The 12960-nt window shown below is 46.6% G+C and overlaps 1 protein-coding gene across 2 annotated transcripts in view; it reads left to right on the top strand.

The window, feature by feature from the left end:
* The first annotated feature begins 941 nt into the window (after positions 1–941).
* The window catches only part of LOC122932000 (stimulated by retinoic acid gene 6 protein-like), a 110007-nt gene continuing 97988 nt past the window's right edge, over positions 942–12960 (top strand). For both annotated transcript variants that reach the window (XR_006388265.1, XM_044286140.1), the window contains exon 1: positions 942–1120. Coding sequence is in view for 1 of the 2 variants with exons in the window: in XM_044286140.1 (XP_044142075.1) it covers positions 1110–1120 (11 nt within the window). In the remaining variant the exon portion in view is untranslated. The remainder of the gene's footprint in view (positions 1121–12960) is intronic.

Here is a 12960-nt window from a genome sequence, read left to right as displayed (position 1 = left end):
GCATATTAACAATTAACAGATTGATTAACTATTGTATTTCCGTGTCACAGTTGCAGATGAGGTGTATCTCCCTCCCAAAAAAGGTGTTATGTCACAGACACAATTAACAGACTGATTTAATCTCCCATAACAGTAAGACGGATGAAAATGTGGTGTTCTGAACCCCCAAAATAACTTTGTCACTACCACAATTAACAGACTGATTAAATCTTATATATAACATTAAGATGGATGAAAATGCGGTGTTCTGAACCCCCAAAATTACTTTATGTCGCCACCACAATTAACAGACTGATTAAATCTCCTATATAACAGTAAGATGGATGAAAATGCTTAGTTTTGAACCCCAAAAATTGCTTTAGGTCACCCACAGACTGAACAGCCCGATTATGTATTGTATTTCTGTGTCACTGGTGCAAAAGTGTAGTATTGCACCCACATAACTGTCTATAGGTCACCCACAGAGTAATTAAAAAGAATAAAAGCCTAACACTGTCCGTAGTGCAGCAGCATCCTGTCCCTACACTAGTCAGAGTAGAATGACAGCGCAACACGTGATCCGGCATTTATGCGTGCAGGGTCACATGGTGCGCCAGGCAATCACAGCCATGCCAATACTAAGCATGAATGTGATGGCTTCCAAGTGCCCATAGCTAAAAAGCTTGTTGATTGGCTGTGATGCAGCCTGACATTGGTGCCAATGTTCAGGTGCCCGGACACCGTAATGTTCGGTAGAAACCCGAACAGTACAGTCTGGGTTCACTCGTCCCTAGAAGCTAATAATAGTAAATGGATGTGTTCTTTTAAGTTTTGTAATGACTAAAAGGATTACACACACAAAGAATGGGGAAGAAACTCTACTGATAGGGCTTAGTAAATGTTTGACAGTATGTTTACTTAATTATTACGATATCACCAAGAGCAGCAAGGAAGAAGTCAGAGACATGGATACCTTGCTCCAGGAAGTCACCGGATAGTTACTCAGCATGTGTAGTTTGGTTAATCTTTTTGATTGAAGATTGCTTTTTACAAGATCTATAGACATACACTTTTATTTTTAGCCTGCTGACTGTTACTAAGAACAAGTTTTGCCTTGGCATACTAACACCATGCATATAAGGTAAGCTTGACTTATTTTATAGTTGGTATATATGGTAGCTTCCAACAGGTGTTAGATGTACTAACACAATCGACGAGGTCAGACATAGCCAATGGTCAGGGCTGTGGGTCAGGATATAGCCATAACTGAAAACAAGGATCAATAATCAGCAGCCATTATCTCAAAACCACAGAGAAAATGTCCTGGCCAAGAGATGGCTTGAAGCTCTGTGGCCAAAAAGTAGATTAACAAGATCATGAATGAAGCAAGGTTGGAGTCTTGTTTGTGAGCGGTCATAATGATAATTGGCCAGTGTGAATAAAGGATAATTAATAATGTAATTTTTCTCCGTTGCAGAACCTTTAAATGTTTCTTATAACATTTAAAGTATACACCCGAGCTTTTACAGATAAAATCATTGTTTGCTGACTGCACATCATGCTGTGTAATGAGGGATGGGCTACCGACAAATGTGTATGAGGACAACCCATCGCAGTCCCCTGTGGGGCTCACAATCTAAACTCCCTATCTAAGACACACAGACACTCAAAGGCAGCTAATTAACGTATCAGTATATTTTTAGAGTCAGAGGAAACTGGAGAACCCGGATGAAACCCACAAGAACCTATAATGAAGGTTCAGAGGTTGATTTTGGTCAGATTAAAGCCAAGGACCACAGTGCTTTAAGACAAACCACTCAGTCACTGTGCTGCACTGCCATATTAATAATTATGAATCACTGAATGAAATATCCTAGTTGAAGTGTATTCAAATACAATATGCAATGTTACGGACAATGGTTGTGGAAACACTGTGCCAAATAACCAGTTTGACTTTGGGCTATTCCTGAGGGCGTTTCCCTGGTTGTCCCCTGGTAACCCTTATACAGAGATTTGGTATTTGCTGCAGCCACCAGGCCTCTACGGAATAGTCCCTGTGTAATTGGCTGTTGACTCAACTGGGGCCAGAGACAGCAGTGCAAGGTACCAAGGGATCAGGCAATACTCGTAGTCAGAAACAGGCAGAAGAGAGGGCAGGCGGAGTTCATGCAAAACCATGATACATGTCTGAGGTTAGGGCTTGCAGAATAGGGTCACAACAGTAAAAGAGGTACACGGGCAGACTACAGGAACAAACATCTTAGCAGGAAGTTGGCAAGCTAGGAACCTAATTGCTCAGTAAAGACAGAGAGCAGGGCAGCATTCAGGGCCGTCTTTACCAAGGGGCAAAAGGGGCAGCTGCCCCGGGCCCAGTTGCTCCTGGAGGGCCCAAGGCAGCTGCCTCTTGAGCCCTGCTAGCTACTGCCCCGGGTGTCAAGCTGTCTGTGTACTTTAACGTTGTGATCTAGGACCTTAGATGACATCATCACCATGTGACCAGTAACCTAGCAATTACTGGTCACATGGCCATGAGGTCATCACAGGTCCTAGCAGTCCTAGCAGGAGTGTTGCAGAAGTTAACTGTGGAGCTTTTTTGTGTGAAGATCACATCAGAAAAAGGTGACAGGGGCTGTAATATTAATATACTGTAAACTACTGTATAGTGGGGTGCTGTATACTGTGTGGGGGCCTGTATACTGTGGGGGCTGTATATTGTGTGGGGCCCTGTACACTGTGGGGGCCTGTATACTGTGGGGGGCCTGTATACTGTGGGGGGCTGTATATTGTGTGGGACTGTATACTGTGTGGTGGGCTGCATACTGTGAGGGGCTGTATACTGTGGGGGCCTGTATACTGTGGGGGCTGTATACTGTGTGGTGGGCTGTATACTATGTGGGGGCCTGTATACTGTGTGGTGGCCTGTATACTGTGTGGTGGGTTGTATACTGTGTGGTGGGCTGTATACTGTGTGGGGGGGCTGTATACTGTGTGTGGGGGCTGTATACTGTGTGTGGGGGCTGTACACTGTGTGGGGGCCTGTATACTGTGTGGTGGGCTGTATACTGTGTGTGGGGGCTGTATACTGTGTGTGGGGGCTGTATACTGTGTGGGGGGCTGTATACTGTGTGGTGGGCCGTATACTGTGTGTGGGGGCTGTATACTGTGTGGGAGGCTGTATACTGTGTGTGGGGGGGGGCTGTATACTGTGTGTGGGGGGCTGTATACTGTGTGGGTCTGTATACTGTGGGGGCCTGTATACTGTGGGGGCCTGTATACTGTGGGGGGGTTGTATAGTGTGGGGGGCTGTATAGTGTGGGGGGCCTGTATAGTGTGGGGGGGCCTGTATAGTGTGGGAGGGCCTGTATAGTGTGGGGGGCCTGTATAGTGTGGGGGCTGTATATTGTGGAGTGCTATACTGCTGTACTGTATACTGTGGGGGTCTGTAGACTGTGGGTGCGGTATAGTGTAGAGTGTTGTATACTGTGAGGTGTTGTATACTGTGGGGTGCTGTATACTGTGGGGTGCTGTATACTGTGGGCTGCTATACTGCTCTACTATATACTGTGGGGTACTGTATAGTGTGGGGTGCTATACTGCATACTGTGTGGTGCTGTATACTATAGGGTGCTATACTGCATACTGTGGGTTGCTGTATACTATAGGGTGCTATACTGCATACTGTGGGGTGCTGGGGTGCACTGTAACACTAGGGTGAGCCGAGGCCTGGTCTCCTTCCTGCAGAGCGGTGCCCACTTCCAGCCTGAGCCCAGCTGCCCAGAGCACTGATCCTGAGGCACTGGAGTCTTCAGAACTGGAAGTATTTACAGTCATTCACTGTACTCTACCAGATGTGTGGATTTTTTGTGTGTGTGTTGTGGTGGAGGGAGCGTGATTGCCTGCTAAGGTGTGGGAAGGCGGGATCCAGGGGGCCCAAGTAAATTTTTGCCCAGGGTCCAATCAATATTAAAGACGGCCCTGGCAGCAATTATAGCAGAAGCTGATTAACAATTAGAAGCAGCCATGCAGCAGCACACAGAGCAAGGAGAAGAGGGGAGTGGTAGTGATGGCAAAAATGGGAGTAGTAGTAGTTCAATGAATAATGTTTCTAACAGATGTAGTAGAACAGTAATGGACACGGGCCTCTGATGTAACATGCAATAATAAAAATAAAGGAAGCATTCCAGCTATGATCCTTCCTATATTGACCCAGCATTTCAACTCAAATGAGCCTTTCGAAAGGCATGGGTCTTAGCAATGCTTGTACCATATGTTAGTCTTTCTCTTGTGCTGCTGATTTTTCTATTATTCAGTTAAAATATAAATTCCCAATTGAATGCAGGCCACAAGAATAATCGTCTTGTGATGTGCTTTCCAACAATATCTCATAAGCAACAACCTCCAATTAGGGTGCCAGTACACATTATGATCAAATGGTTTCACACATTGTCTTAGCTGTAAGTCAATAGTAAAATTATAATCGCACTACGAGCAGTGCAGATTTTTTGTGGCTTTGCTCCTCATTTGTGCTGATTTTTTGAGGGTCCACACAGATTATTAGTAATTTTTTTCAGAGTGCAACATGGTATTGGTGTGGCATTTGCTCTGGCATTTTCACATAGACTTCTCTAAACATATCAGAAATGTGTGACTTGTACAAAGTGCTTGAATTTCATCATTTTTTTTACAAGCCCAAAAAACATTTTTACAAGCCAAATAGCTATAAAACGACAATGGGGTGAAACCCTGTTTTGCAAATTTTTAAACTAAATCTAGTCTCAACTGGTGTTTTTACACCGCCATCACCAGTTTCCAAAAGGGGGGCATGGCGAGGACTGGGCCACAGCGGCCCCGACATATTTATCATTATTTACTACAGAAACTGGTGTAAATGATGACTGAGATCTACGCCAGCAGAGGTGCTGTTCCAAGTGCCCAAAGCAAAGTCCACCCAGCTGGGCACCTGGGAGCCGTATTTAGCAGAATAAGGGTGGGTTCACACTAGCATTAGGGATTCTGTTATGGCTTTCCGTTATAACATGGTTATAACGGAAAATAACGGAATGCCCAGACAGAATGCAAAACGGAAGCCATTAAAAGACATTCCATTTGCTTTAAGTCCTAATAGAAGTCTATGGGAAAGCATAACGGATCCGTCTGGGTCCCGTTATGCAAGACGGAAAACAAAGTCCTGTCGACAGGACTTTGTTTTCTGTCTTGCATAATGGGACCCAGACGGATCCGTTTTGATTCTCATAGCCTTCTATTAGGACAGAGAGCAAACGGAATGCCTTTTAAACACCTCAGCCCCCCTAGCTTAAACACCCTTAATGACCAGACCACTTTTTACAATTCTGCACTATACTACTTTCAACGTTTATTGCTCGGTCATGCAACTTACCACCCAAATGAATTTTACCTCCTTTTCTTCTCACTAATAGAGCTTTTTATTTGGTGGTATTTCATTGCTGCTGACCGTTTTACTTTTTTTGTTATTAATCGAAATGTAACAAAATTTTTGCAAAAAAAAAGACATTTTTCACTTTCAGTTGTAAATTTTTTTTAAAAAAACGATCTATATATAAATTTTTCGCTGAATTTATTGCTCTACATGTCTTTGATTAAAAAAAAAAATGTTTGGGTAAAAAAAAATGGTTTGGGTAAAAGTTATAGCGTTTACATACTATGGTACAAAAATGTGAATTTCCGCTTTTTGAAGCAGCTCTGACTTTCTGAGCACCTGTCATGTTTCCTGAGGTTCTACAATGCACAGACAGTGGAAATACCCCACAAATGACCCCATTTTGGAAAGTAGACACCCTAAGGTATTCGCTGATGGGCATAGTGAGTTCATAGAACTTTTTATTTTTTGTCACAAGTTAGCGGAAAATGAAAAGTTTTTTTTTTCTTACAAAGTCTCATTTTCCACTAACTTGTGACACAAAATAAAAACTTCCATGAACTCACTATGCCCATCATGAAATACCTTGGGGGGTCTTCTTTCCAAAATGGGGTCACTTGTGGGGTAGTTATACTGCCCTGGCATTTTAGGGGCCCTAATGTGTGAGAAGTAGTTTGAAATCAAAATGTGTAAAGAATGCCCTGTGAAATCCTAAAGGTACTCTTTGGAATTTGGACCCCTTTGCCCACCTAGGCTGCAAAACATGTGGTATCGCCGTACTCAGGAGAAGTTGGGCAATGTGTTTTGGGGTGTCATTTTACATATACCCATGCTGGGTGAGATAAATATCTCGGTCAAATGCCAACTTTGTATAAAAAAAATGGGAAAAGTTGTCTTTTGCCGAGATATTTCTCTCACCCAGCATGGGTATATGTAAAATGGCACCCCAAAACACATTGACCAACTTCTCCTGAGTACGGCGATACCACATGTGTGACACTTTTTTGCAGCCTAGGTGGGCAAAGGGGCCCACATTCCAAAGAGCACTTTTAGAATTTCACAGGGCATTTTTTACACATTTTGATTTCAAACTACTTCTCACGCATTAGGGCCCCAAAAATGCCAGGGCAGTATAACTACCCCACAAGTGACCCCATTTTGGAAAGAAGACACCCCAACGTATTCCGTGAGGGGCATGGCGAGTTCCTAGAATTTTTTATTTTTTGTCAAAAGTTAGTGGAATATGAGACTTTGTAAGAAAAAAATAAATAAATAAAATCATCATTTTCCGCTAACTTGTGACAAAAATAAAAAATTCTAGGAACTCGCCATGCCCCTCACGGAATACCTTGGGGTGTCCTCTTTCCAAAATGGGGTCACTTGTGGGGTAGTTATACTGCCCTGGCATTTTAGGGGCCCTAATGCATGAGAAGTAGTTTGAAATCAAAATGTGTAAAAAATGCCCTGTGAAATCCTAAAGGTGCTCTTTGGAATGTGGGCCCCTTTGCCCACCTAGGCTGCAAAAAAGTGTCACACATGTGGTATCACCGTACTCAGGAGAAGTTAGGGAATGTGTTTTTGGGTGTCATTTTACATATACCCATGCTGGATGAGATAAATATCTTGGTCAAATGCCACCTTTGCATAAAAAAATTTGAAAAGTTGTCTTTTGCCGAGATATTTCTCTCACCCAGCATGGGTATTTGTAAAAAGACACCCCAAAACACATTGCCCTACTTCTCCTGAGTACGGCGATACCACATGTGTGACACTTTTTTGCAGCCTACATACGCAAAAGGGCCCAAATTCCTTTTAGGAGGGCATTTTTTGACATTTGGATTCCAGACTTCTTCTCACGCTTTAGGGCCCCTAAAATGCCAGGGCAGTATAAATACCCCATATGTGACCCCATTTTGGAAAGAAGACACCCAAGGTATTCAATGAGGGGCATGGCGAGTTCATAGAAGTTTTTTTTTGGGGCCCAAGTTAGCGGAAATTGATTTTTTTTTGTTTTTTCTCACAAAGTCTCCCTTTCCGCTAACTTGGGACAAAAAGTTAAATCTTTCATGGTCTCAATATGCCCCTCAGCGAATACCTTGGGGTGTCTTCTTTCCGAAATTGGGTCACATGTTGGGTATTTATACTGCCCTGGCATTTTAGGGGCCTTAAAGTGTGAGAAGAAGTCTGGAATATAAATGTCTAAAAAATTTTACACATTTGGATTCCGTGAGGGGTATGGTGAGTTCATGTGAGATTTTATTTTTTGACACAAGTTAGTGGAATATGAGACTTTGTAAGAAAAAAGAAAAAAGGAAAAAAAATCAATTTCCGCTAACTTGTGCCAAAAAAATGTCTAAATGGAGACTTACAGGGGGGTGATCAATGACAGGGGGGTGATCAGGGAGTCTATATGGGGTGATCACCCCCCTGTCATTGATCACCCCCCTGTAAGGCTCCATTCAGACGTCTGTATGTGTTTTGCGGATCCGATCCATGGATCCATAAAACACATACGGACGTCTGAATGGAGCCTAACAGGGGGGTGATCAATGACAAGGGGGTGATCAATGACAGGGGGGTGATCAGGGAGTCTATATGGGGTGATCAGGGGTTAGGAAGTGACAGGGGGGTGATCACCCCATATAGACTCCCTGATCACCCCCTGTAAGGCTCCATTCAGACGTCCGTATGTGTTTTGCGGATCCAATCCGTGGATCCGTAAAACACATACGGACGTCTGAATGGAGCCTTACAGGGGGGTGATCATCCCATATAGACTCCCTGATCACCCCCCTGTAAGGCTCCATTCAGACGTCCGTATGTGTTTTATACGGATCCACGGATCGGATCCGCAAAACACATACAGACGTCTGAATGGAGCCTTACAGGGGGGTGATCACCCCATATAGACTCCCTAATCACCCCCTGTCATTGATCACCCCCCTTTCATTGATCACCCCCCTGTAAGGCTCCATTCAGACGTCCGTATGTGTTTTGCGGATACAATCCATGGATCCGTGGATCCGTAAAACACATACGGACGTCTGAATGGAGCCATACAGGGGGGTGATCAATGAAAGGGGGGTGATCAATGACAGGGGGTGATCAGGGAGTCTATATGGGGTGATCACCCCCCTGTAAGGCTCCATTCAGACATCTGTATGTGTTTTGCGGATCCGATCCATGGATCCATAAAACACATACGGACGTCTGAATGGAGCCTAACAGGGGGGTGATCAATGACAAGGGGGTGATCAATGACAGGGGGGTGATCAGGGAGTCTATATGGGGTGATCAGGGGTTAGGAAGTGACAGGGGGGGCGGTGTAGTGTAGTGTGGTGCTTGGTGCTACTTTACTCAGCTGCCTGTGTCCTCTGCTGGTCGATCCAAGCAAAAGGGACCACCAGAGGACCAGGTAGCAGGTATATTAGACGCTGTTATCAAAACAGTGTCTAATATACCTGTTAGGGGTTAAAAAAATCGCATCTACAGCCTGCCAGCGAGCGATCGCCGCTGGCAGGCTGTAGATCCACTCTCTTACCTTCCGATCCTGTGAAGTCTTATTTGCCGTTCAGTAGTGCAGTTATATGTTCTAAAACCTTTTTTGGCGTGTATTAGTGGGGAAAAAGGAGCTTATTAGCCATTGTGTGGGGAAGTGAGAAAATTACAGCCTTTTTGGGGGTGTATTAGTGGAAAAAAATAAGGGCTTATTTGCCGTTGAGCGGTGCAGGTATATGTTTTAAAGCCTCTTTTGGAGTGCATAAGTGGAAAAAAATAAGGGCTTATTTTCCATTCAGTGGTGCAGTTATATGTTCTAAAGCCTTTTTTGGGGTGTATTAGTGGAAAAAGAGGGGCTTATTAGCCGCTGTGTGGTGAAGTGAGAAAATTGCAGCCTTTTTTGGGGTGTAGTATTTCCTTTTTATTTATTTATTTGATCTAACAGACAGAGAAATGTCAGGCCCTGCAGCAGAGTAAGGGGGCGTGGCAGCAGGGATCACTTCGAGAAGCCTGAGCCCCTGGTGTCATCTAGCGGTCGTGTCTTGACCAGCAACCCAGCAGTTCTTGAATGGTTGAACCAGTCATCCACTTCATTCCAAGTGACATCAGACATCCCCAGCCAAGAGTCGTGGGTTCATCAGACACAACCTTTCATTGGCATGGCTCGGGAGCAGGCCCTGTGCCCTCACCTGTCCTCAACCTGCCTCTATCCTTTTCTGTTCACTCAGCCAGACAAGTATTATATGCGGTCGGCTCAGCTCCACTATACAGCAAAGACGAGCTACCAGAGGACAGTCAGCAGCTACTGACCAGCCAAGATCTGGAAGAGACATCCGCCGCTTCCTCTGGTAGGCGGGCAATAGTCATGAGGAGAGTGGCGTGGGAACTGGTGTTGCGAGCAGTCAGGTTCCTGGCTGAGAGACTGTTGAGGCGGACATCAGTGATGTGCAGAAAGTACTCGATGATGATGTAGACGATTGCAATTGGGAGTCGGGTGACAAAGCGGCTTCATCATCATCAATAGAAGAGGGTGTCAGCTTGCGCGTGAGGCAGCAGCGAAGCCAGCAAGTCGGTAGAGTGGCAGGGAGTCAGCAGGGTGGCAGCAGTGGGAGGTTGGGAGCCAAACGTGCCCGTGAAATACCACCCTCTTTGCAGGAGCCTACCTGCCCGGAAAGTAGTGGTGTAAGGTTTCATGGAGGCAGTTCGGAGTGTTGGGGCTAAAATCACCTACTCGGCGGTGTGGCAGTTTTTTGTTAAGCCGCCAGAGGGGGGGAACATGGCCATTTGCTGAATCTGTGGGCAGAAGGTGAAGCGTGGCCAGGGTGTCAATGTTGGCACCATGGCCCTGCATCAACATAAGCAGCGTCACCATAAAGGGGTCTGGGAGAACCGTGGCTCCAGCCTACCGCAGCAACCGCTGCATCACCCAGTGGCACGCCCCCTATTTCAGGAAGTCAAGGCTCCACCACCTCAGGTGAATAAAGCTGTCTGTCCTCCCTTCTTAACTGAGCCTGAGGCTCCTGCTCCTCACCCTCCTACTCGTCAGTCATTCCATCAGCAATCGATCACCGAAGCGACAACAGTATGTGTGCACTCGTCCAACAGTGCAGAAGCTGAATGTGCTCCTGGCCAAGTTGCTGATGCTGCAGTCCCTCCCTTTCCAAGTGGTGGACTCTGCACCTTTTAGAGAACACCGAGCCGAGGTGGAGAGTCCCAAGCTGTCATTTCTTTGCCAAAAAGGCCGTACCAGTCCTGCACAAATATGTAGAACGGAAGGGGAGCCTGTCGGTGTCTGCCAAAGTGCACAGCAGCGCCGACGTGTGGAGCTGTAACAACGGTCAAGGAAAATATATTTCCTTTATGGCCCACTGGTTAAATGTGGTTCCTGCCAAGCAAAACCAGCAACTTGGCCAGGTGACGCCGCTTCCACCTCCACATTCTGACGCCATTGGTCCTGTGACATTGTCCGCCTCTGCCTCCTCATCCTCCACCGTATCCTCAGCCTCCACTGCAGGGACAATTCACAGTGCCCCACCAGCATACCACATGTGCAGGGCACGGCAGTGTCACGCTGTTCTGCAATTAGTTTGCCTAGGCGAACGGAGTCACACAGGGGAGGAACTGCTCCGCATCCTTAATCAAGAAATCGAATCCTGGCTTTCTCTGCGACAACTCAAAATCAGAAACGTGAGTGACAGGGGGAAGAACATGGTGTCGGCGCTGAATCAAGGAGAGATGAGCCATGAGCCATGCGCCCTGCATGGCACACGTGTTCTATCTGGTTGTCAAGCGTTTTCTGAAATCTTCCACCCATCTGCAAGACATCCTAAAAATGGCCATAAAACTTTGCATGCACTTCAGCCACTCGTACACTGCAAAGCACACCCTCCTTGAGCTGCAGCGGCAGAACGGCATCAACCGACATAGGTTGAAATGCGTAGTTTCCACCCGTTGGAACTCCACCCTCCATATGTTGGACCGACTATACGAACAGAGAAAGGCCATGAATGATTTCTTGATGATACAGGCAGACAGAGGTACTCCCCTGTGTAACTTCAATGTTAGCCAGTGGCAGCTCATGCGTGACACCTGCTGTTTGCTCGTGCCCTTTGAGGAGGCCACTTTATTTGTCAGTCGCCAGGACTACGGGATGAACGTCATTCCACTGATTCATGTCCTGTAAAAGATGCTGGTAAATCTGTCTGGTCAGGGGACTGGAGACGTGGCATCTACATCTCACGGCCACGTAAGCCCTGTGGGGGCTAAAGTGGAGGAGGAGGAGGACTTTGGAGCACAAGCAATGTGTAGCGAAATGTATGGTTTTTCTACAGGACAGGAGAGGAGGAGCAGCCGGAGATGAGGAAGAGGACCCAGACACACCGTGGCAGTATGCAGTGGAGATGGAGGCAGGGAGTCCCACTGAGTCACTTGCGCAAATGGCACGATGCATACTCAGTTGCTTGCGTAGTGACAGCAAAGGGATGACTACTGGCTCTCCACCATATTAGACCCTCGCTACTGGTCCAAAATGGGGGCCTTTTTTACACCCGCTAAGAGAGAGTACAAACTGAACTACTATCGAGACATTCTATGTAGTCAGTTAGCCACTGCCTATCTGCGCCATCGTCCATCCTCTCACAGGTCTGACCTGGGGGCCCTCTGCACTCAATTTCCATTGCCATGGCTGCTGTGGCGGGGTGGGCGGGTAGGAACAGTACCAGCTCCATCAGCTTTCTTAACCCACCTAGTAAAGAAACTACTCACCAGCAGCAGCTAGATATGGAGCAGAACCTGAACCAGCAGGTGGTGGCATACTTGGACAGCACCCTGCCACCCCACATTGAAGATCCACTGGACTACTGGGCAGCCAAACTGGATTTGTGGCCGCAACTGGCCGAGTTTGCACTGGAAAAGCTGTCCTGCCCGGCCAGTAGTGTGGCATCAGAGTGGGTGTTTAGTGCAGCGGGGCCCATAGTTACCCCAAGGAGAACTCACCTGTCCACCCAAAATGTGGAGAGACTGACATTTGTCAAGATTAATCAGGCGTGGATCAGCCAGGATTTCCACCCACCAATGCCTGATGCATCAGATTAGATCATTCATGCTGCCTCACCCAAACCTTGACAAAAGAGACGGGTTTCTTCTGGCTACCTGCCTCATCTACTATTCTGATGCTGCCACCCGCCTGATGCCACACATCTGATGCCAAGTGCTCATTCTTACACCCACCATTGTCAGCGGGTACTATTATTGCCACCCACCTCCCCACTCAGTCACCGGGTCACTCTGTGGTCTCCTGATGCTGCTGCCACCTCCACACTCTGTAATTATCCCACTCTGTTGCCTCCTCATGCTGCTGCCACCTCCATACTATGTCACCTTGCCACTCTGTGGTCTCCTCATGCTGCTGCCAACTCACAACTCTGTCTCTGGGTCACTCTGTGGTCTCCTCATGCTGCTGCTGCCACCTCCACACTATGTCACCTTGCCAGTCTGTAGCCTCCTCATGCTGCTGCTGCCACCTCCAAACTCTGTCATTGTGCAACTCTGTGGCCTCCTCATGCTGCTGCCACTTCCACACTATG

Source organism: Bufo gargarizans, chromosome 1 (genome assembly GCF_014858855.1).
Source record: "Bufo gargarizans isolate SCDJY-AF-19 chromosome 1, ASM1485885v1, whole genome shotgun sequence".
Lineage (NCBI taxonomy): Eukaryota > Metazoa > Chordata > Amphibia > Anura > Bufonidae > Bufo > Bufo gargarizans.
The sequence above is the reverse complement of the archived record's forward strand: the minus strand, read 5'-3'. Positions and strand labels throughout refer to the sequence as shown.